This window comes from Rhincodon typus, chromosome 11, assembly GCF_021869965.1.
Source record: "Rhincodon typus isolate 14 chromosome 11, sRhiTyp1.1, whole genome shotgun sequence".
Taxonomy (NCBI): domain Eukaryota; kingdom Metazoa; phylum Chordata; class Chondrichthyes; order Orectolobiformes; family Rhincodontidae; genus Rhincodon; species Rhincodon typus.
Window position 1 is genome coordinate 57,746,885 of NC_063342.1, and position 25,242 is coordinate 57,772,126.

Genomic DNA, 25,242 nt, shown 5'->3' on the forward strand with positions numbered 1-25,242 from the left:
TGCTTGGCCTGCTGTGTTCATCCAGCCCTGCACCTTGTTGACTTTAAACAAGGCTGCCCCACATCAGAGAATGTCAAAGGCCCTCTGTCTCTCATCAAGGGCATAGACGTAGGGCATGCAATAGCTGGTGACCCCTGCTGTGTGTCTGACTACCCTAGCAAACATCATCTCCCTGTGACCCCCCCCTCCAACCCTCAGATATTACCGCTCAAACTCCAACTGGTTGGCCTGGATTCTGGGATTCTGGGGTTGTCCTTCTGGAAGCAGTCATGGCCTCCACACAGCATTAGCGAATACTGATTGATGGTGATGGACTGGCACTTCCTGTCAAGATGGCCGATCACCCTGACAACCTGATTGTGGATGAAGGTGGCCTCAGAACTGCCTGGTTGTCAGACGATCAGATGGACCCTCATCACAAGTTACACTGTGGACCTTTTACCAGCATTGCAGCTGGGAGGTGAGTCCCAGGCTATTACTGGAAGATATCTACTTGTTAACTTTGTTATTCTTACCAGATGCTAGCTGACCTGCTGAGTATTTTGAACACATTCTTTGTTGTTTTTATTAAGTAAGTAAGAATAGGAGTATTTTTTTCTTTTAAACAAATTACATTTTCTTTGTGTCTACAAATACCTTAATTATGAAGCAATTTGATTGCACAAATTTGGATGTGGGTATAGCCTCTCGACAATCTCAAGCATGTTATCTTTCAAAATAACTTTGTAAAAGTCTTTATCAAATTCCAGTTCTGTCTTCTACCTGTCAATTACTGACAGGCTGCAGTGAGGCATCAATGATGACACCTTTCAGGTCACTTTTTTCAGTAATATTCATATTTGCATTTCTGTCGTGCCATTTCATATAGTAAAATTTTCCAAGGTGTTCCACGTTAGCTTAATCCAACAAAGTGCGATACCAAGCCAGTAAAGGAGATTTTAGGGCAGGTGATCAAAAGCTGTGTCACTGAGGCAAGTTTCAAGGAGCATTGTGAAAGAGGAGAGAGAATTAGAGAGGAAGAAATATTAAGGGAGCAAGTCACAGAGCATGGCTGCACATGGCGGCACAAAGAAAAGTGGCAAAATGAGATAAGCTAGAAAAGGGGCACGGTAAAGATGGGAAGGTATTCACCAACCATCTCTTTTTCCTGAAAGGCAATGTTTTTGGAGAGCCATTTTCATTATGGTGAGAGCAGGAATAAGTGACTAGCTAATGTGCATTAACTTTGTTCATGCCATAATGTAGTGTGCCTAGAAAACAATGGAAGAAAGATTTGACAGATAATTCTTTCCATAAAATTAGAAAGCTATCTTGGTATTTTTTTAAACCTTTGTCACCAATCCACTTTCATAAAACTACCACTTAGTAGATGACTGATGTGTAGAATCCTGGCCAGGAACAACGGAAGCATACGTAAAGGAAGTGGAAAATTGCAGTGCTATGGGTTTAGGTGCAAACTGTGGGGAAAGTCTCATCTAAAACATAGAGCATGTGTTCTGCTGCTTTACCTTCGTACATTTTCCACTTGGCCCTCTCCACAGACCAATACCCAACAATAATAGAAGTCTGAAATGGCTGTACATTACAGGAGATTTCAACATAAATTGCACCTGTATGACTTAGATGCTAACAGAAAGTTTATTGTTTCTATTTTGAAAATTGCTTTATTGAGGTTGTTGCAATGTAGAATTCACTCAGTCAAAAGTGTGGTGGAAGCAGAATCAACTGTAACATACAAAACAGGACTGAATAAATAACCAGGGATTCAGGGGTCCCACTCTTAGAACTCAAGAACTCTGAGCACTTCAAACAGCATCTGCTTTTACTTCACAAGCTTCAAAATCTCCCCGCCCCCGGCCTTATCCCAAAACCAGCCCAGCTCGTCCCCGACAACAAGGTGCAGGGCTGGATGAACACAGCAGGCCAAGCAGCATCGTCCCCGCCTCCCTAACCTGTCCGTCCTTTCTCCCACCTATCTCCTCCTCCCACCTCAACCCCCACTCCCATCTCCTACCTACCAGCCTCATCCCTGCCTCCTTGGCCTGTCCGTCTTCCCTGGACTGACCAATCCCCACCCTGACTCCCCACCTACATTCACCCTTACTGGCTCCATCCCCACCTCCTTGACCTGTCCGTCTCCTCTCCATCTATCTGCTCCTTTATCCACCTTCCATCCTCCTCCACCTCTCTATTTATTTCAGAATCCCCTTCCCCTCCCCCATTTCTGAAGAAGGGTCTAGGCCCGAAACGTCAGCCTTCCTGTTCCTCTGATGCTGCTTGGCCTGCTGTGTCCATCCAGCTCGACACCTTGCTATCTGCTTTTATCTTCCTGTTTGTACCAGACACACTCTTCTTGTTTTGTTAAACTTAATACCTGTGATTGTGCATGTCACATTTTTTGTATTTTTCAGGATAGTAAATAATAAAATTCCTTTTTCTTTCAAACAGTAAAATCTTGGAATTGAATCCTTTCTTTTGATCTAATTAACTACATTCTAATTGAGGTGTGATAGCCTGTGTGCAAAAATTAAATAAAAATATTCATTGTTGTTGATAAATATAGGCTGAATGGAAGGGAGCCAATATCCCTTCTCACCTCATCATAACAATGATTACAATCTACCCAAAGTTATACAGACAGTGATAGAACTGTGCTTGAATGTAGCTGTCACATCAATTTCTTTACTTGAGACCCGCTCCCAGTTCTGCTGTAAACCTAACAGGCTCAACTTGAGTGGAATACTAAATAAAAACAGAAAGAACTGCGGATGCTGTAAATCAGGAACCAAAACAAAATTGCTGGAGAGGATCAGCAGGTCTGGCAGCATCTGTGAAGGAAAAAACAGAGTTAATGCTTCGGTCCAGTGACCCTTCCTCAGAACCTTCCATTCTGAGGAAGGGTCACCGGACCCGAAATGTTAACTCTGTTTTTGCCTTCACAGCTGCTGCCAGACCTGTTGAGCCTCTCCAGCAATTTTGTTTTTGTTCAACTTGAGTGGACCTGTTCATTTGTAAGGGCTCAGACAAAAGCTCAGTCAAATGTTAAATGTTAGGAGAAAAGACGTGTTTGCAGTAGTTCTGATCCTTATGTACCACTGTCATTTTTGCTTCAGTCTATGTAAGTGAAGGGGGAGAAAGGACAGGCTGAGAGCACCATACGTTGCTGTTTAGAAATTGTTAGCACCTTTCTGGAAATGGGCATTTCAGAACTTCTGTACCTAACAGTGAGGAGGCTGAGTTTTGGTTGGTTTTCTGATTCCAAGTGGAGCCATGCATAAACTGAAGGTGGACAGAGTTAAACGTGAGTAAAAATGGTGTTGTCCCCTTTACAGTTCATCATGAGTTATATCTATGTTTGGTAAAGTGAGTGATGCCAGTGCTGTGATTGGAAAAGGTAAGTGACCATAAAATAATGAAGTTTTCAGATTGTACTTCTGACTATTAGAAAGCCGCATAGTGAAAGAGTAGCATTGTAAAGTGGAAAATCTTGAGATGCGTTAGAACAGAAAAACTGCTGGATAAGTGCTATTATGCTTTGTAAATTTCTTTAATTTTTAAAAGTTTATTTGTGGGACAGGGGCATCACTGGATGGACCAGCTACTACTGTCCATCCTGAATTGCCCTTGAGAAGGTCATGGTGAGCTATTTTCTTGAAACACTGCAGTTCAATTGGTATAGGCACATATACATTGGGGTTAGGGAAGGGAGTTTCAGGATTGTCATTCAGCAATGCTGAAGGAAATTATGATATATTTCCAAGTCAGGGTGCTGGGTTAGAGGGGAACTTGCAGATGGTGGTGTTTCCGTGTATCTGCTCGGTGATAATGGCTGTGGATTTGGAAGGTGTTGTCTAAATTTTATGAATTTTTACAGTGCTTCTTGTAGATGGTACACACCACTGCTACTGAGCATCAGTGGTGGATGGAGTGAATGTTTGTGGATGTGGTGACAATCAAATAAGCTGCTTTGTCCTGGATGGTGTCAAGCTCCTTGAGTGTTGTTGGATCTGCATTTAATCAGCCACCACCTGAATTATGCCTTATAGATGATGTACATTTACATATTATATAATATGGAAAGTGTAGTCCAATATGAGATCAATAGCTAATTGTTTTAACATTTCCAGTGACTTTCATTCATTATTTATAGAACAGCTCAGCCATCTGTTTGGACATTGTAAAGTTTTGATAGATGTCAGATCTTTTGGAAATCTTCAAACTGGTAGATTCTGTAGTGCAGGGTTTGTTTGCTTATTTGTCTGAGCTTGTTTATTTTGACAGATTTATGAACTTTTAAAAAATAATTATTTCTCAAGTGCCTATTCAAAGGATCTTCACTTATTTTGACGGACTTATAAACTTGGGAAACACTTCCAAATTTTATGATAGGCCAGAGACATTATGTTTATAAATGGGGAAACTGGGTGATTGGCTTCAGGGGTGAGGTAGTGTTGAAGATGACTAAGAATCGTAAAGGGGTTCAGTATGAAGGTTGATAGTCAGTGAAGAAGGCTGAGGATGGTAAATGGGAGTGAAGAATGTTTTTTTGGGGTGAGGCAGTGAAGATATTGAGATGGGTCTTTAGTCCAAGTGGGATCTGCAAGTGTATAAATATAACAGAGTCCCATATCTATTATTGGTCCAATTTTGCATCGCTATTGTCAAAACTTTAACAGAACTAAAGCACCACAGTCCAGTAGATCTCTATCATTCAGAATTGTACTTCTGCTTTTCTCTTCTGCAGATTTATTTTCTGAGCCCTTAGCTCTCAACTGCTCTGAACTCTGAATTGTTGCTCTGTGCAATTTCTTCCCTTGTATGAACATTGAATCCCTAGCTGGTGTGAACTCTGATCTCTGACTTTTCTGGGAATAATGTGTTCTTTCTCTTTCCCCCAGTAAAGGTTTTCCATGTTATAAATTAGATAGTAAGAAATGTAAACGTAGGTAGAACATTTTCATTAGAAGCAAGATGTGCCATCTGTTGAAGAGCTTAGTTTAGTTTTATATTCTTTGGCACTGGGAAAAAATATGTATCAAAGACATACTTTTCTGCCTTGGCTCTGTAGTGGCTTCCCGCCAATTTTGTCAACAGTAAACATCCTTATGCCAGAGTCATTGAATTGAGACATTCTAACCTCCAATTCCACAGCTGCTGTCGTGGGAATGGGGCAGACAGTGAATAGTAATTTGGTGCTTTATTACTAGTTTTTAGTTAGATGATGTATTAGCAGCAATCACCATTCACAAGGCAACACTCTAATTACTTCACTAATTACGTCACTGAGCTTTCTTCAAATGACAACCTGACAAAGATTTTCTCACTGATAATAACTGGTTTAAATTTGAGTTGGGCCAAGATTGGTAATCATTGGTATTTTGCTCCTTTAATTTTGCAAGAGGTTTGGATGATGCAGTAAATCAGCCTGAGTTTGAATCCAGCTGGGACTGGTCAGCTGAAAGTCTCCACTAGGTTTTGGGTGTCGGGATTGTAGGTGAAATTAATTTGAGAATTAAATTGGGAAGTTATTGTCTAATGTTCAGTGGCCGTAGACACACAGATACCCACAGTTTTCTTAATATCTCTCTGATAATGGCAACACATGATTGTGCTAAAATATGTAAAACATAAAACATAAAACATAAGGGCTAAATTTTCTAAACTTCTACCAACTATTTGGTGATATCCAATGACTGGGATTTGGGAATTTGGCAGAAAAAATAGTTCTGCTGGCTCTGTGGAAATTTCTGTCCCAGTAACAAATTTCACCAGGAGCAATGGTGGATATTGAATAAATCTGCCAAAGTTGGACATGGGGAATTGGATTGATGATTGGCATGCACCAAGGGCATATTTCCTGTATTAAATACCATGGCAACACTAGGCTTCAGCTGGAGCGTGGTTGGGGCCAGCATTGGTGGGACGATGTTGGGAAGGTCTTTGCCGATGCATTTTGATTTGTTCTTTTCGGCACAGTGCTGCTGCTCATTCCATGTTTCAGTATGTACCCAAACTATATGTATTTTCCCACCAAACCGCACCTCCACTCCAGTACAAGACTGCAGTCTTCAGACTGGGGGTGTGGCAATTCTTTTAAATGAACCTAACCACAGAGAATCTTCTGGAATCAGTGTTTACAAAGAGATTTCAGCATACACCTTGACTCCCCACTCATTCAGTATCTTCCTGGATCACAAAATCTCTTCTTGACTGGTTGAAGTAGGTAGGATGCTATGTTATGTCAGACTTAAAACAAGTTAGTTTCTTCTTCTGTTTAATTTTCATTATCTAAGAAAAGTGACTCTTTAGCTCCAACAGACTAAGGGTTCAATGTTTAATGTTTCTGATCAAAGGAGCTTTGTGGGGAGCTGGTGGTGTTGTGGTAATGTCACTGGATTAGTAATACAAAATCCCAGACTAACATTCTGGGTTGGAATTTGAATTCAGTAAACATCTGGAATTAAAAGCTAGCCAAATATTGACTGTGAAACCACTACTGATTATCCTAAAAGCCTGCCGATTCACTGTCTTTTATCCATGGGATGAGGCCATCACTGGCTAGTCCAGCATTTATTGCCCTACCACTAATTGTCCAGAGGGCAGTTAAGAGTCAACCACATTGCTGAGAGTCTGGAGTCTCATGAAGGCCAGTCCAGGTAAGGGTGCAGTTTCCTTCCCGAATGTACATTAGTGAACCAGATGGGTTTTGCATTTAACATTACGAATGCCATTTTTAGCATTATTAGTGCCATTTAGGAAGAGAAGTCTGACATCCTTACATTGGTCTGGCCTATGTATGATTCCAGCAGCACAGTACTGAGATTGACTTTTAAGTGCCCTCTGAAATGGCCTAGTAAGCTCTTCATTTGAAGGACAACTAGGGTTGGATAACAAGTGCTGGCCCAGCCAACGATGCCCACGTCCCATGAATAAGCAAAAACATGTACTTCCCTGTTATTTGCTCAGTATAATTTCAACTCATTAATGTTTGATGACACGAAGCAACGAAGATGAGTTCTTTCACAGATCTCAGCCAGCTGGCGCAGACTCGATAGACTGAATGGCCTCTTTCTATCTGTATGATTCTGTGGTTTAATTTTGCAGATTTCCTCTCTATTTCTGAGTTCTGAAGATGACGGTGCTAGCAGTTTCCACTGGTAGTCTCAAGTCAGGTACAGCAAAGCTGCAAAGTGAAGAAACCTCTATTCTGAATCTCACCTCAGAGTTTTTATCTTCCCACTGCGCTGGAATTCACATGGAAAAGGGGCACTGGGTATTCAGTAGCAGGTGTCAATTCTGGCAGAAAACCTCAGAAGTGATTGAAAGTTTTGGGGAGTTACCAAACACCATCCTCCCAGATTTTCCCATCCTAACCACCCTGGTACCACACAGATCAGAGTGGGAAATCCAGCCCTTGTATTAAATCCTTTCTAAATGACATATTGAAAAGTTATTACAGATTTCGATGAGGCCACAAGAATATGACATAATAGGGTAGAGCTGAAAGCAGTCTACTGTATTTTACTTCATAGACACTGCATGATCCTATGGGTTTAAATTAAATATGATGAAGCTTGGGTAAAACATTTTATTCCGTAATGAGCAGACATGTAAAAATCCTCTCGAAGCACTTCTCAATTAACACTTTAATTTTTTTGTAATCCAGCTATATGATTAGTCCACTGTAATTATTTCTCATCTGGCTTTGGAAAATGAACATTGCAGGTAAGGCCAGCATTTAGTGCACATCCCTAAATATCGTTATTGGGTGTATTTGAGCAGTTTTGAACCATTGCATTTCTCGTTGTGCAGAGAGCACAAGTAGCGCGTTCCTGGATTTAACTCGTGATGATGAAAAAAGGCCACAATACATACCCGCATCAGGACACTGTATAACTGGGAGGGGGATTGTTGATAGTGATGTTTCTTTTCACCAGCATTTTTATTTCTGTGCTATGACTTTCAGAAGTGCTGTCAAAACATGGTTATCGCTATATTTTAGGGCTTTTCTCCCAATAACTTAACTTGAAGGACTGCAAAAGAAAACTTGCACTATTTGTCTAGGCTTAGTTAAAAGCTATCCAATCCAGTCACAATTGCAGTTCAGATCCTTGTTTTTTAATATGTTCCAAGATCATGAACAGCACTTTTTTGAACTGTAGGCTTCAGAGAGCAAACCAAATTGAACAACTCAGACAGGGTTAATTGCTTTGCTAAATATGTTTCAGATGATAATTTATTGCACTGCTACTCATAATAATTGCATACAACCTATGGCAAGCATGGCAAATGTCTTTGAGCTGCAGGATCTATTCAACGTATTGAGGAAGTCAACCCAATTGGCAATTTTACAGGAAAACATGAGGCACACCAGCTCATTGTTATTAAAGATTATGTGGAAGAAAGATAGCAGATTATCTATAAAATTATAGTGTTCTATTTTGTTTATGCTAGTAGATAACAACTTCCTACTGTAAATATATATTTGTATGATTGTTACCAACAGACACCAGGCAAGGTTCATTGAGTTATTATGGTTCCAGACGGGATATCTCAAATCGTTGAGCTCCCAGCTGAGGACGACTGAACTGACTCCCCTTCTTTATTCACCTTATCCCTCAGTTAATCACAACAAGGTTAATGTACAAAAGATCCATGCCTTTTTGAATACATTTCCCCCAGACCAAGTGCTTCAAAATGAGCTATTTTGACAAGCCTTCCTTGAGTTATCAAAAGAGTGAGTTTATTTGTTACTAAATGTGAGAAGAAGTAATAAAGCAACACACAAACATACAGATTAGAAATGAGAATTGAATTAAAAATACAAGTTAAAAGATACACCTTGTGGGGATACATTCTTTCGCTGAAAGCCAAACCATTTGGTGTCTTTTAGAAAGAAACATTTGGCTATATGATTTTCACTTCTTTGTAGAAAATCTTTCAGAATGAAATGTTATACAGTTTAATAGCTTGGAGCAAGGGTAGCTTGGTACGATAAAAAGAACTCTGGAAACCAAATGTTTCAATGATGTGAGATCTTTCATGAACAAGGAATAATAAATTTTAAAATCCCCATGCAGTGATAATGAGAAGCTAAACAGGCAGTATTGGCATTCAAACGTCTGAGCATATGTGACACAAATGACTTTATCTTTACAAGTTGCTACAATGAACATTCAAAAATGATGGAACAGAAAAGTCTGGCCACATGTATACGTGACAGATGATGGAGTTGACCTTGATATTTGGGTGACTAACTAGTCCAGAATTGTCCACTATGAAGAGGCATCCCCTCAGGATAGAGAGCGAGTACAGGGAGGATGGTTGGTGGCAGTGCTGCGAAGGGGAGGCGTATTGGAGGGGTGGAATTGGAAAGACTCAGAGGGAATAAGAGAGAGTGTTGCTGAATGGGTGTTCTGATGCAGCTTGTCAAACCAAGCCTTCATATAGGGTAATCCCAGCTGCTGAGGGCAGGGGAATCCTGGGGCAGTATTGACCCATGTGATTTTTGTTCGAGACTCAGTGGACCTATATGTGGTACTGCCTAGAGTGTGCATTGGAAGCTCTCACAGTTTTACAAACTAACAGTGGTGAATTACAATTTAAAAGTGGCTTGTCTCCTGTGATTGACAGACAATATGTAGTTTCATTTGAAAGTGTCACCAGCCTCATTACCAGGTGTTGATCAATTGCCTCAACCTTGAGGCCTTTGTTGCTCCCACTCACACCAGGAGATAGAATTGAAAATTGACAAATCTCTTGCCTTTTGCCTCCATTCATTAAAATATTCAGCAGACAAAACATGGCATCCTTTCTTAATACCTAATTTTGTTATAATAAAGTGCACTTAGGTCAGCAAAATACTTCAAATCTCTGTGTCTCACTTTCACCTTTTCAAGCCCAGTCATAGGAAAATCAGAGGGATTTTACAGGAACATACAAAGCAAGGGTTCAGTTCAGACTGAAATTACTTCCACTGAGTAAGGCTGCTGTAGTCTGTAATACAGCTTTAAGCTTGACAAATTGGTAAGGTCAAACACGACATGCTGACACCCATTCAGATCTGAGGACAACACTTACCTCATCATTGAGGAATTTAAATGTAGGGTGCAGTTGCAAACTTAAGTCATTTCAGATTAATAAAATTGCATGAAGTTGTAATTGATTCCTTACCTCAGCCTCTGAATATTGGATGTAATTCCTGAGAGCCTGTAGACCCCATCTACAATTCCATGTTTTTCAATGAATTCTGCACAGCTTTTGAGGACTTGAGGAACTGTATGAAAAGAGGAGGTTCAAGAGGCTCAAAAGGTTTGCTCAAATACTAATATAATATTTTATTCAACCTTTCTATATTGCTGTTATAAAAATTTTATTACTGAAGTACAGCGACCTTTGACAAGAAATACATATTTTAAATTCATAATTTTAACAGTATATTTTGGAGTGAATTGGGATAATTTTAAAAAAATGTCAGTGCATTTACAACTTATAAAGTATGACAAAGCAGTACAAATAGGACTTACGAGCCAACAGGCCATGCAGTTGTATTTGTCCTTCAGGAATGTCTTCCCAGATTTCTTTATTTAACCACATATCTAACCTGCCTAACATTTTCCTAACTCAACACAAGACCCCTGAAGTTATATTCTAAGGCATTGTCCATCATACCTACTATGAAGTCTAAAAATAGTAAAATATTGCTACAACTGTCTAGTGCACTTGTGAGACCATACTTAGATGACTGTACACAGTTTTCTTATTTGAGGAGGGATATACTTGTATTGGAAACAGTTCAGAAAGGGTTAACTAGCTGCTTCATACAATGGAGTGGTTGTCTTATGAAGAGAGGTTCAGCAATTTGGAACAATACTCATTAGAATTTAGAAAAATAAGAGATAATCTTAATGAACCATATAAGATTCTGAGGGGCCTTCACAGGATTGATGCTGAGATGATGATTCCTCTTGTGGGAGACTCTACAACTCAGATCCACAGTTTAAAATTAAGGGATCTCCCATTTGGGGAGATGAGGAGAAATTTCTTCTCACAACGTGTTGTTAATCTTTGTAGTTCTCCACCTGAGTTGGCAGTATATGAAGATAGAGAAGGCTTAGTTCGATTTTTGATTGATAAGGCAGTCGAGGTTATGGGGGACAGGCAGGAGAGGGGTGTTAAGGCCGCAATCACATCAGACATGATCCTACTGGATGGCACAGTAGATTGAATGGGCCACTTAACCTCCACCTTCTCCTTTTTCATGATCTTATGATATTCCTTGCCATGAAATTAGCTGCTTTACTTAGGCATGGCATTTGAAAGGGGTCTGTGCAGATTAAATGGCATTTCCACTGCAAACCTATTGCATAGGCACTCAGCTTTTCATGCTTACTAGCATGCTATGTATTAGACAGGCATTTAACATAGTTGTATATACTTCATAAATATTACGTACCAGGCCTCAGGAGTAAACTGGGGTGTAACAGATACTGATCTGTGATTAAATTCCACTTTGTAACTTATTTGGATATCTCTTCTTGAGATACAGCTTGTCTCTATCAAAGATAAATACCCATTATAGTCTAACTCTGACGGGTTTCTTCCAAATTCTTGCTTTTTATGTGATGATACATGCTCTGCTTTGGGGACATATATCTCTCTCTAGTATGCTCTCTCCCTGGAATCTCGCATTGATGTCACTGTCACATCATTACACCTTTCTCATTACGAAGATCAGGACAGAGAAGTATTATATATTGTAAAATGTCATCAAAATGGACATGAGCGATTTCAGAAATCACTAAAGTTATCACTTTGTCTAGGAGCAGGTCTATCCTTGAGCTTTCACTCTACAATCGCTAGTGCTCAGAGATTAAGATACAAGGTGTGCATTAAACAGATTTATGTTTTTCACTGAAGTATGGTAGAAATAAGTAAGTATTCTCTTGGAATCTGAAGAGATTTAGGCAGAGCTTTAGATATTCTTTCACCCTCATGCAGAGTTGTTTAAAGTAATTCCTGGTAGAATTAACCCCAGAAATAATGATAATGGCAATGAATGGAAATAAATACAGAAAAAAAAACACCCTTGTAATTAAATCCTGGTCTCAGGGCTTGCTCTGTATAAACAACCATTGCAACATCAAAGGCTGAAGGTGGATTACATGAGATATGGCCACCTTGGGGAATCTCCCATTAATGTTTTCTTCAATGTTTATTTAATACAAAGCGACATGGTCAGTGAACACAACAATGCAGCCCTTTACATGGTAACTAAAAAAGTGACTGTTTCACATGCGGATGCACATTGAAGGGTCTAGGCCTGAAACGTCAGCCTTTCTGCTCCTATGATGCTGCTTGGCCTGCTGTGTTCATCCAGCTCTACACCTTGTTGTCTTGGATTCTCCAGCATCTGCAGTTCCTACTATCTCTGATCCCAAAATCTCAACATTGTTAGAATCAACAAACTTCCCTTACTCCTGCCAGCTGAAGTTGAGACTTCTGTCAGTGTAAGATAGGATATTGAAGCACTGTCAGCTGGAATTGGATGCATTGTGTAGTTTATTTTATTTGTTCATTTGTGGGATGTGTGCGTCGCTGGCTGGCCAGCATTTATTGCCCATCCCTACTTGCTCTTGAGAAGCTGGTGATGAACTTGGTGGTAGTGTGTAACCCTGTGCACACGGTGCCTGAACACACTAGCTGCATAGGAAGATGGTGAGACAAGTGAACCCTGAGGCAGTTAGACATGGCATACTATATGTAGATCAACACAGTGCTCATTTTGCTCAACATCATTTTCCCTTCATTGAAATTCCAATAAACAATTTTGTTGTTTCAGAAACAGGTGCCAACTCGTTTCTGAATAATTTGCAGGGAATGAAAATGGCAACATCTGTAGCCAGAATCTATATAATAAACCCAGAGGTTCTTGTATTCTAGGCTGACAATTCACTGCAGTGCTGATAGAGTACTGCACTGTCAGAGATGCCATTTTTTAGAACGGATTTTGGTTTCATCTGCCCTCTCAGGTGGATGTAAACACAGCACAGTCTGAGGGAGAACAGATGAATTATCTTAATGTCTTCAGTAATTCTTCCCTAAACCACATTGCAAAAACAGTTGGTTATTTCCTCACATTTACTGTTTCTTGGGAGCTTGTTGTCCACATGTTGAAAGCAACATTTCCTACATTGCTACAGTGTCTACACTTAATGTCTGTCAGGCACTTAGATCATAGAATCCCTACAGTGTGGAAACAGACCTTTCGGCCCATCCACACCGACCCTCAGAGCATCTCCCCTAGTCCCATTCCCTATACGCTAGAGGGTAACTTAGCATGGCAAATCCACCTAGCCTGCACATCTTTGGACTGTGGGAGGAAACCAGAGCACCCGGAGGAAACCCACGCAGACACGGGGAGAATGTGCAAACTCCACACAGACAGTCGCCCGAGGGTGGATTCGAACCCAGGTCCTTGGCTTTATGAGGCAGCAGTGCTAACCACTGAGCCACCATGCCACCTGTACTGGGGACGTCCTGAGATGCTGAAAGGTGTTAGATCAATGCAAGCCCTCTTTACTTTTCATTTAATGTTGTTGTTATTACTTTGTCTTATTCAAGAGTAGTGAGAATTGTTATCATATTGTCAGCTGAGTGTTGCTCTCAATTTGAGAAATCCAGGATTATAGACATTTTAATCAACCTATTTACACGTACTGTTTCACACCTTTGTTATAGATGAGACTTGAACCCAGGCCTCCTGGCTCAGAGGTATGGACACTACCCCTGTGCAAAATGCACCCTCAAGCCAGGGTTATATGCATGTGTCACTTGACTGTCTAAAATCATCAATTGCTCAAGGTTGTTAAAGTGATTGAAACTGAAATTTATTTAAGAAAGGACCCTGGTTTTGTAGTCTCGATAACAAGGTTATCGGCAATTTTCACAATTAATAATAAGCTGACAGCTTGTGGTGAGGAAGAGATACTCAGAGGATTGTGATTCACCACATGTTGCTGGGAAATTTGCCTGCTTTGCCCTTAGCCTTGTGAAAACAGCAGCTCACATTTAATCTTCTTTTGAAATTTATGAAATGAGTGCATTTGCATGTTCATTACTGTTAAACTCATCACGGAGAATTAGAGCTGGTAAAAATGTAAGTCCAAATGTAAGGAGATACATGCTTTTGCAAAGCCTCTCACCCACTCTGCTCCAGAAAAGGGACATTTGTGAAGCCCATTTCAACACATAGCAAATTGTTGTTTGAGCCTTTGTAATCATTTTTATTGAAATTTAAAATTTTATTGTGACTTCTCCTTTCTGTCCTTGAAGACAAATGGTGTTTCCTATCTTAATTTAACCTTTCTGTCCCTCTTTATTTTGCCCAGTACCTGATTTGACTGATTCACTCAATTTCCTTTCCTCTTGCTTCCCTGTTTCTTTCTTATTCCTTCAATCCCATTTGTTGCAGAGATCACTATTTGGTGAGAGCTAGTAGGAGCTGCCGATGCTGGAGAATCTGAGATAACAAGGTGTAGAGCTGGATGAACACAGCAGGCCAGGCAGCATCAGAGGAGCAGGAAAGCTGACGTTTCGGGTCTAGACCCTTCTTCAGAAATTTCTCACCCCCATCTCCTACCTACCAGCCTCATCCCGTCTCCTTGACCTGTCCATCCTCCCTGGACTGACCTATCCCCTCCCTACCTCCCCACCTACACTCACCCTTACTGGCTCCAACCCCGCCTCTCTGACCTGTCTGTCTCCTCTCCACCTATCTTCTCCTTTATCCGTCTTCTATCCACCTCCCCCCTCTCCCTATTTATTTCAGAATCCCCTTCCCCTCCCACATTTCTGAAGAAGGGTCTAGACCCGAAACGTCAGCTTTCCTGCTCCTCTGATGCTGCTTGGCCTGCTGTGTTCATCCAGCTCCACACCTTGTTATCACTATTTGATGACTCATTTAACCAGAGGCAGTATTGCCCACACTTACAGCAGTTTACAATGTGAAACATTATCAAGCTGTATGGAGAAGGAAAGGTCTGATTGACAGGATGCAAAACAACCCACTCCAGCAAATTTTGTTCTAAGACTGCTGAAGCTCAGCCACATGGAAGAGGCTCATTCACTGTAAGTGCTTATTGAGGGCTTCCAACCCTAATCCTGCTAAAGTTCATAGGAGCAGAGCAATGTTCCCTCTTAACTACAAGTCTAAGATTCCTGTGGGTGCGGATTGCGCATAAGCCATCTACTTTAGGATATTAATTTACCAATGTGCAGCTTGATAATAACCTAAGGGATAAATGCAATTAAATAAATCAGCCGCACATAAAAAATCAGAGGGAACATTGGTTAAGGGAGGATCCCTTTATTACGCAGACAATAGTGGAAGTCTGCTCCTCTGGTTTTGAATACAGGGTAATTGACCCACTCCAGAACAACTGCAGAATGCTGTTACTTGGACCCTCTTCAAGAAATATATTTTTGTGCCTCTATTCATCTCTTTGTAATGCAGCTGAAATAATTGCATGAGAAATCTTTAGTATGTGTTGGCTCATGTTTTATCCATGCAATGTTGCATTTAAAATAGCTGACTTCAAATAATTCAAAGTCTATTTTAGTTTCAAATTTGTTTTGAATTATCCAATAATTCAAATTTAGCAACAATAATGACAATGTGGGAATTAGTTAGAAATGATCAAAAAAATCAGATAATTGGAAAGAAATGACTTTGAATTAAGGCAGCACAGGCAGGAACAATACTGAAAAGAGACGAAGTTGGATGCAACAAGACAAAATTAAGCAAAATATTCCTGCAGTAATATAAGTTCTGCTAAACCTACATGCCTATCAGGAAGAGTACATTACATGATTTCAATATTATGCTCCGAGTGTGACTGCTTAGCTGCTGGGTTTGGCACTTTTGTAACCACCTCATCCTCTGTTTTACGTAATTGCTAAATAGAGGTTTCAAATGGCTCTTTCCCGAGCAAGCAGGAAGGTTGAGGTCACAGGAAGTGAAAACGAGTTGTTTGTTTCAGTAGAGAAAAGCAACACACCCAAAATGTGTTGAAAATGTGCTTTTTGCAACAGAATAGAGCTGTGCAAGTCAAACTGTGCAATCCCTGGTGTGGGAAAAATAAAGATTTATTCCTCAGTTCGTGGGCCCAAGGAAGCCCAGAAAAATTAAGAATGTTGGCTTTACATTCTTTCTGACTGACTTTCAGTTTTTGGAAGAATATCCTCCTCCAGCAAATTCTATGTTTTATAAATGTATGGGTAGAGACCCTCAAAACATTAAATTAGTATCTATGTTGCAACATACACCAAATTATTCATTCATCCAATAGGCAGCCCAGCTGTGCACAAGGCCTGGGCGAGGGTGCTTGTCCAAGTCATGGATGTAAGTTCATGCAAAGTCAATGTTAGAGAAATCTAGCCTTTTGCATCAGGTCATTGCTAGAAGAGTGGAGGACTTGACATCTGACATTCAAACTTCCCTGATCACAACACTTGCTGCCTGTTGGCTTTACAGCTTAGAGCTCAATGACAGCACAGATGTCAGCCATACAGCTCAATGTGTAATCTTTGAATGAGGAGTCACAAAAATATTCAAAGTCGTTGAAGAACTGTTTGATTTACAGTCAACGAAGGGCGCAACAATGGCGGGAATATATCTTCAATGAAGTCCAATGCGTTCTAGTGAAATTCAGCCTTCAGGGGATGAACTTTGTGACACGATAGCTAATGGATCCCCTGTTCAACAGACAAGAACAGTGGATTTGTCAGTTTCAGGAAGCCATTCCACTTCACTGCAATATCCAGTAAGCGCACATGTGTACAAAGACCCTGGAGATGAAACCAATGTACAATTTCACAAGCTCCAAGGAGCTTAATCATTGACCTTTCTGAGGCCTCTTCACATCACTTACGTCAGCCATGTTTGCTGGGTCAGCAGAGCAGACAAACTTACCAGATTCTGGACTCTATATGACAATATATAAACCTTTGCAGAAAGCAAGGGAAAATATGCCAGCTTCATGGCTGATGATGAATAATCAAATGACTTGGTGTTCCTGGTTGACATCACCAAGTTTCTTTCAGGTTTGAATTTGAAACTACAAGATGTCACCACCAGACCATAGGTGAGGTTCTCCCCAGTTATTCTAGTTCCAGACAGATATTTCAAATCCTTAAGTTCGCAGGTAAAGATGGATGAACTGGCTCACCCTCATTATTTGCTCACCCCGTCATTTGTACAAAACAAGATTAATTTAAACAGGAGCCTTTCCCTTTGGATACCTTTCTCCTGCACCAAATGAATTTTTATTTTGAAAGAAGGTGTCAATTCAGCCAGGCTTTCTTGTTATAATGAAGCAGTGAGATTATTACTCACTAAACAGAGAAGAAATATTAATACAACACACATGCACACAGATTAGAAATGAGAATTGAGTCCAAAATAGATAAAGTTTAAAAGATGTAAGGATCAGTATCTGATTTCTGTGAAGAGCAGTTGATAGGCCAATGTAGCCATTGGGTGTTACCGTTAGCACTGCTGTTGGTAGGTGAGTAGTCGATTTTGAGATGCTCAGCTTTACAGGACAGCTGAGAGGCCTTTTCTCCTGTTTCCTTTCGACTGTAGCTTCACTTGCTTTCTGGCTTCTAGCAGAAAGAGAATGACACTCATTCTCTCTGCATTAAGGTGACTAGAGTTTCCTCAGCCATGACATTCACAACACAAATCTTCACCCATTAGCACATGCAGACCAGAGTTACAACTGACTATTTTTTAACCCCTGTTCTTGTGCAGTCTTGATCAAGGAAAACTCAAACATGACTGATTCAGACTGCTCTTTTTTCTGCCGTTATGTTCAGTCAGTCTGAGGTAACTCGGAAGAGATTGCAGTTCAGTTTGTAGTGCATTTTTCCCTTTGAAGTCTTTCTCTTTGAAACATCCTTGACACCTGTCCATTGGAACCCACACATAGATCTAGTCTTCCTTGTGCCCCAGGAATGTGCAAATGTTTCACTAAGGCATTGTATAATGAAGGGAACATTCTCAGAAATATAGTGGTATAATCGGATGTTTCAATGTACAATATTATTTATGAAGTCAGGTTGAGTCCAGCCTGCAGAGTCCCTATGATGAGAATATAGACCAGGGTTGAGACTGTTGGCACATTCTCTTGGTCCTGGGGTTTCTTCGTTTTGAGGGCCTGATGCCCTGGTGGTCATCTTGGTGTGGTAGCAGTGCCCCAAGTGGTCAATGTTTGTACTGCAGGTTAGTTGGTGCAGACAGGTTTCCAGGAATGGACTGTTGTTACCTCCTTCGTTCCAGGACATTGCAAAATAGTACTTGTCCGTTTTCCCACAAATGTGTCAACCACATGTTTCTTGTGGGAGTGAGTGCACTGGGTTACTGAAGAGGATACATCTTGTAGCCAGCAGTGAGAGTTATGTCAGTCTGCTCATTGTTGGCCTTTCTTGCCAGTGAGAAAATGCAGCCAGCAATGATCTGCGTTGCTCGAGTGATGAGACTGGACATGTTCCAAGTGATTGCCTGTCAGTTGTGGTTCAGTCAGTAGCACACTTGCCTCTGAAACATAAAGTTTGAGGTGCAAGTCACCTTCTAGGACATGAGCACAGAAAGCAAGGCCAATATTCAAGTGTACTGTACAGGAAAGAATTGCACAGTTAGGGGTGCCCTCTTTTTGGATAACGAGGTCCTATTCACATGAGGTCCTATTTACCTGCTCAGGTGGAGCGTTAGCTAATCTGCTTAATACCAAAGACAGCAAAGACTTCAAATTTGCACACTGTGTTTAAATCCTTCTTAAATATATATGGATATTGCACCAAATAAGATTCAAAGAAAACTATTTTCACGTTCCAATATCATTTTTTAAAATTATCTTTGTCCCACGTGGTTGAACATCTTGGAGGTGTGACTGTTTGGGTAAGAAGCTATCAGTCTTCTGGAAGGGAAGGAGCTGATTTTATTCTGAAATAAACAGCATCCCAAACCTGAAGAGAATTCTGATCAGCAAAGGGATTATTGCAGCACGTGCCATAGAGAGGGACTGCAGAACTGCCTCTCAGACTTTCCCTCCACACATAATACCCATGCTTTTTTTTTGTCTGTCTGAATGTGTGTGCAGAGGGTGTGTGTTTAAGTGGGTTGGAGTCCTAACTAGGAGAATTATATGTTAAAGGTTCATAATTTGTTTTTAATTCTGTAGTTAGACTATTTATTTGCATAAATAGTAATTCTTTTGCTAAGTACAGGACTCTGCTCTGTGCTTTCTATCAGCCTGGGTCTAAAAGGTAGGTAAATTGGGGAATCCTGCATCCTTATATAAAATCTGTAATTTTTGTGATAACTTTGGGAAGAGTGGGGCTGATTTCTAATGTGCTTCACCAGTGAAACATTACATTATTATGATGTAATTCACATTCTAATAAATATTTATAAGCAATTATAAACATTTATAGCCCCATATTTCTATCTTCAGTGAATCTTGTGTCCAAGCATAGATAACAATGTCCAAAGGATTCTAAAGTTAGGATTCTATGTGCTGTCACTGGTAACCTTAAAAAATAGTTTCTGCTATAATATACATGTAGATATAATCTACCCTCAGATTATTTTTCAGCTTTGAAGACTTCAAGAATTGCCAGAGGATACAGCAAGATATAGATACGCTGGAGACTTGGGCAAAAAAATGGCAGATGGATTTTAATCTGGACAAATGTGACGTAATGCAGTTTGGAAGATCTAATGCAGGAGGGAAGTATACAGTAAATGGCAGAACTCTTAGTAGCATCAACATACAGAGGGATCTTGGTGTATAAGTCCACAGTTCCCTGAAAGTAGCAACACAAGTGGATAAGGTGGTCAAGAAGGCATATAGCATGCTTGGCCTCATTGGTTGGGGCATAGAATATAAAAATTGCCATGTCATGGTGCAGCTGTATAGAACTTCACTTAGGCCACATTTTAAATATTGTGTACAGTCCTGGTCACAATGCTACCAGAAGGATGTGGAGGCTTTGGAGAGGGTATGGAAATGGTTAACCAGATGTTGACTGATTAGGAGAGTATTAGCCATGAGGAGAGATTGGACAAACTTGGTCTGTTTTTACTTGAACATCAAAGGATGAGGGGCAAAATGATAGATGTTTATAAAATTATGAGAGAGATGGACAGCATGGATAGTCAGAGTCTTTCTCCCAGGGTAGAAATGTCAATTACAGGGGGCATAGGTTTAAGATAAAAGGGAGTAAGTTTAAAGGAGATGTGTTTTGTGATCTATCAGTAAACTTTCTTTAATGATCTTATATTGCTCTTAGGTGAGGCTTTAAGTTGTCTATAAGTTTAACTGGGTTGATTTATGTTGCTGTGTAAAGATAGTAGAATCATATTCAAAAGAGTTAACTGATGTCACAAGAAAAGTACAATAGAATATAAAGGACTGTTCCTGGGAAGAGCTAACTGTCTTCGATGTGCTGCATTAAACTCCAGTGATGCAATGATTGTTCACATGGTTAACATCACATAGCTAAGGCAGTAACATGTATTTATTCTTAAATTGACCAGATGTTTCACAAAAGACAATCGTGCACCTTAAGAATAATGTGACTAGCTACTAAGGGTAGCACGGTGGCTCAGTGGTTAGCACTGTTGCCTCACTGCATCAGGAACCTGGGTTTGATTCCAGCCTCGGGCGACTGTCTTTGTGGAGTTTGCACATTCTCCCCGTGTCTGCGTGGGTTTCTGCCAAGTGCTCTGGTTTCCTCCCACAGTCCAAAGGTATGCAGGTTAGGTGGGTTGGCCAAACTAAATTACCCATAGTGTTCAGGGATGTGTAGGTTAGGTGCATTAGCCATAGGAAATGCAGAGTTACAAGGATGGATCTGGGTGGGATGTTCTTTGCTGGGTTGATGTGGATTTGTTGGACCAAATGGCCTGTTTCTACAATGTGGGGATTTGATTCTAATATATAACAAACCTTTACTGCTTAATCAAACCAGAATATTTCTACTGCCTAAGGCACCATGTGGGCATCTTTCTCCAAATGGTATCAGCAGCTCAACTAATAACTGCAAGAAGAATTGGTTGTGGTGAATATATCAAGACATCTCAGATAGTTCTGGCACAAGCTTACTTTTACAATATGTTGTATTGCTGGCAAACAATGTATGCCTGAAAGGATAAAATGATTTTTAATCTAACAGTGGTGTTAGTTCAACTCTTGAATTGATCAATGAGTATAAGAAAAGCAATGGTACAATTAGAACACAAAAATAATTGATTTAGAAAAGGTCATTCTTTAATGAGCCCTCTCTTTAATGAGCCCACTCTTTCCAAAGTCCATATACAATCTGTCCAGAACCCATCCAGTCAATCTGCTGAGACATAGTCCACAAAATTACTTCCTGACTCCTAGTTCTGCTAAGTGCAAGACAGAAAGCTCTGAATTCTTGTTTCTTTTTAGCAACATTTAAGTTCTTTACTACCAAGCAAATATTTATTTCCTGATTCTAATAGGGTATCAACTGAAATCTGGCATATTCAACCATTATGAGGTATTGTTCCTCCAGCTTGTGTTGGGTTCACTGAAACACTACAGTAGGTCTAGGACAGAAATTTTAGCATCAGAACAAGATGATATATTGAAATGGTCAGTGTCTGGAAGCTCAGCGGTATTCTTACAGACAGAGCAGAGATGATCCACAAAGCAGTCACTCAGTCTGTGTTTGATCTTGCTAATGTTGAGGAGACTGTAATATGAGCAGTAGCTGCAGTAGACTAAAGTGAAAAAAAAATACAAGTCAACCACTGTTTCACCTAGAATGTGTGTCTGGGGCCTTGAACAGTGAGGAGTAAGAAAGTCAAAGAGCTTTTGTGATTTCAGTGATTGCACGAGAAGGTGCCATGGACTGTGGTGAAGAAATATCAGAAGTTAACAGAGGAGTGGACTAGGGTGTCAGGGATCAAACGACCCTGTGGAATGCTGACAAGTGAGGTGTGGGGAAGATACATTTTGTGATAACATTCTGCTGGAGACAGGAAATAACAGTGGATGATCCTTTGAATACAGAGTTTGGTGAGGTGGAGAGTGAGGATAAGAGGAACACTTTCGTTGTTCTTGGAGAGAGGTGAAAAGGTGACGGTAGAAGAGCAGGAAATGAGTCCGACAGGGTGAGGGCCCTGCTAACCACAGGGCGTGGAGAGGGAATCTTCATTTGAGGAAAAGGGAGCACGGATTGCAGGCACCCTGGTGGAAGTTGGCATCATCAGAACAGATGCAATCAAGACAGAAAAACTGGAAGGAAACATCATTATCAAGTCCCTTCAGGATCTTATAAGTTTCAATAAGATTATTTCTTACAATCTCTAGTGGATATTGGGCAAACCTACTCAATGTTTCCTCATGAGATACGCTCCCATATCAGGAATTCAATTGGGCAGCACGGTGGCTCAGTGGTGAGCACTGCTGTCTCACAGCAGCAGCAACCTGGGTTCGACCCCACCCTAGGGCGACCATCTGTGTGGAGTTTGCACATTCTCCCTTTGTCTGCGTGGGTTTCCTCCAGGTGCTCTGGTTTCCTCCCACAGTCCAAAGATGTGCAGGCTAGGTGGATTGGCCATGCTAAATTACCCATAGTGTTCAGGGATGTGGAGCTTAGGTGAGTTATAGGGGGATGGTTCAGTATAGACTCATTGGGCCAAAGGGCCTGTTTCCACACTGTAGGGATTCTATGAACTGGAAGTCAGTGACATTCTCCCCTTTAAGGAATATTTAGAACGATACAACTGAATATTTGTGATTTTAGTGGAAAACCTTTTTCTTTCATTAAATTATTGTGAACAGAAGTTCTCTCAATTATGTCCAAAATAAATCCAAGATTAGCCATTTTTTATATGTTTGGCAAAACCCTAAATCCCATATGTTGGATTATTCCATGCTGTCTGATCCTATACTGTTTGGATCCAACTATAAACTAGATTTTTTTTCATTCATTAGTTCTCAGCATTGGTTGGTTATTCCTTTTTGCCCTTAAACTAAATGCCTAATTCAGTCGATTGAGAAGGCCGCATACATCAAACACATTGCTGTAGGATTGGCATCATGTGTACTCCCGACTGAGTAAGGACAACAGATTTCCTTCCCTAAAGGACATCATTGAACCGAATGGTATTTTTACCATAAAGGATGATATAGTCATCATTATTGAGAGTAGCTTTCTGTTTCTGATTTTAGGAATAGAATGTAAATTCCACCATCTGTCATGATGGCATTTGGAACTATGATTTAGTACATTTAGCCTGGATCCTTGGTTTGCAGTTATGGTACAGTCTCCCTGTCAGAGCGCATCCTCATGATAATATGGCTAGGAATCAACACTTGAAACTAATATTGGAATTTAGAACATAACCAGGAGACATTTGCCTGTAATGTTTTCTCACTTTTGATTCCCCAGTCTAACATTACTTGCTCCCTGAATATAATGCTGAACAATCCCACAACCAGCAGCAAGTCAATCGATGATCCCACAGTGTAACACACACTGATCAATAACATGGAAAAATATAAAACATAAACTTGAAAAATGGTTATGAAATGATAAAATCAAACTGTCAGCTTTGCAGATTTAAACTTTGCAGCTTTGCTGCTCTGACTGGGAGAAGATTGTAGTCTTTTCATTAGGAAGATATTTGCACTGAAAGGGTATACACAGCGATTGATGGTTAGGGTGATTTATCAATCAGTATGAGATCCAGAGCTCATGTTTTCAAGTTGTCCCCTTCTATTTTCTATTCAAGAGTTCTCAAAATATCTGAGGGACAGGGACGAGGTCATGTTCCTCCCTTTCTTTTCTGACATCTGAGAACCAAATGCACTCATGCCAGAGATTGACAGACTGCGGAGGAAGATTGAGGATAAAGGCTGGAGAGAGACTCTGTGGAAAGATAAAGGGAGGCTGATGAAAGACATGGGTTAAGGAGACAGAAAGAGAGAGAAATTGGAGAGAGAAAGGTGTAGAGACTTGAGATCATAAGAGACTTCAGGAGAGAAAACAGTTAGAGAGGAAACAGAGAGAAACTGGACAAAGACAGAGAGAAAACTGGAGAGAGATGGGTGAGAAGAAAAAGAAACCAGGGAAGAGAAAGATACGTGAAAAAGAGAGAGAGTGCAGATTGAGATACAATGGAAAAAAGAGGAAGTGAAGTCAGCAAAACTGAAGGACATTGTGACTGCTGCTCCCTGCCCATCAGCCTGTCTGAACATGGTGGAATCGACAGACTGATATAATAATTAGCTGCTGAACAGGACTCTGGCGAAGAGGAAGAAATCAAAGGGAATGGGGAAATGTAACAAAAAGTGGTCAGTTGTACAGGAGACTTGACAGTTATATTAATAGAGATAGTAGGAACTGCCGATGCTGGAGAATCTGAGATAACAAGGTGTAGAGCTGGATGAACACAGCAGGCCAAGCAGCATCAGAGGAGCAGGAAGGCTGACGTTTCAGACCCTTCTTCAGAAAAATTTGTACAACAACTAGCACAGCCATTGTTCAGAAACATTTGATACGCAATCAGATTAGTTCTTTCAGAAGGAATCTGTGAATTGAATTTGAATTGTGTAATGACATAGGATCAATTCAAGTTCTCAGAGCAAAGTTACCTCAAAGTGACTAAGATATGAAAGAATTTTACATCCAGTTTGATAGGGAGAAAATGTGGTGTCAGGCTAGTATCTTAAACTTAAATAAGGATAGCTACTTGAGCATGAAAGCTGAGCTAGCTGAAGTGAGCTGACATACTAGGCTAGGAGATAGGTCAGTAGAGACACAATGGCAGACATTCAAGGGGATATTTCAGAATACCCAGTGTAAGTATATTCTGTCTATAAAGAAAAATTCTAAAGGGCTGACACACCATCCATGGTTAGCCAAAGAAATTAGGGAAGGCATCAAACACAAAGGGGAGGCACATAACTGTGTATGAATGATGAGCAGGTCAGATTATTGATCAGAATATAAAGAACTACAGCGAATGACTGAATGTGGAGCAACAAATTAGACTATCAGAGGAAGCGAGCTAAGGATGTAAAAAACAGATAGCCAGAACTTCTACAGGTGCATGAAAAAGAAAAGAGTACATAAAAATGAGTGCTGGTTTTCTAGAGAGTGAGGAAAGGTAGTCAATAATCCGTAGCAAGCAAATGGCAGTTG

General features: G+C 40.4%; 1 protein-coding gene across 1 annotated transcript in view; it reads right to left on the bottom strand.

Annotated features, from left to right (window-relative positions):
• Positions 1 to 25,242, bottom strand: part of arhgap31 (Rho GTPase activating protein 31) — a 96,091-nt gene that overhangs the window by 27,284 nt on the left and 43,565 nt on the right. Inside the window, exon 2 of the mRNA XM_048602518.1 lies at positions 10,174 to 10,276. Coding sequence (XP_048458475.1) covers positions 10,174 to 10,276 — 103 coding nt within the window. The remainder of the gene's footprint in view (positions 1 to 10,173; positions 10,277 to 25,242) is intronic.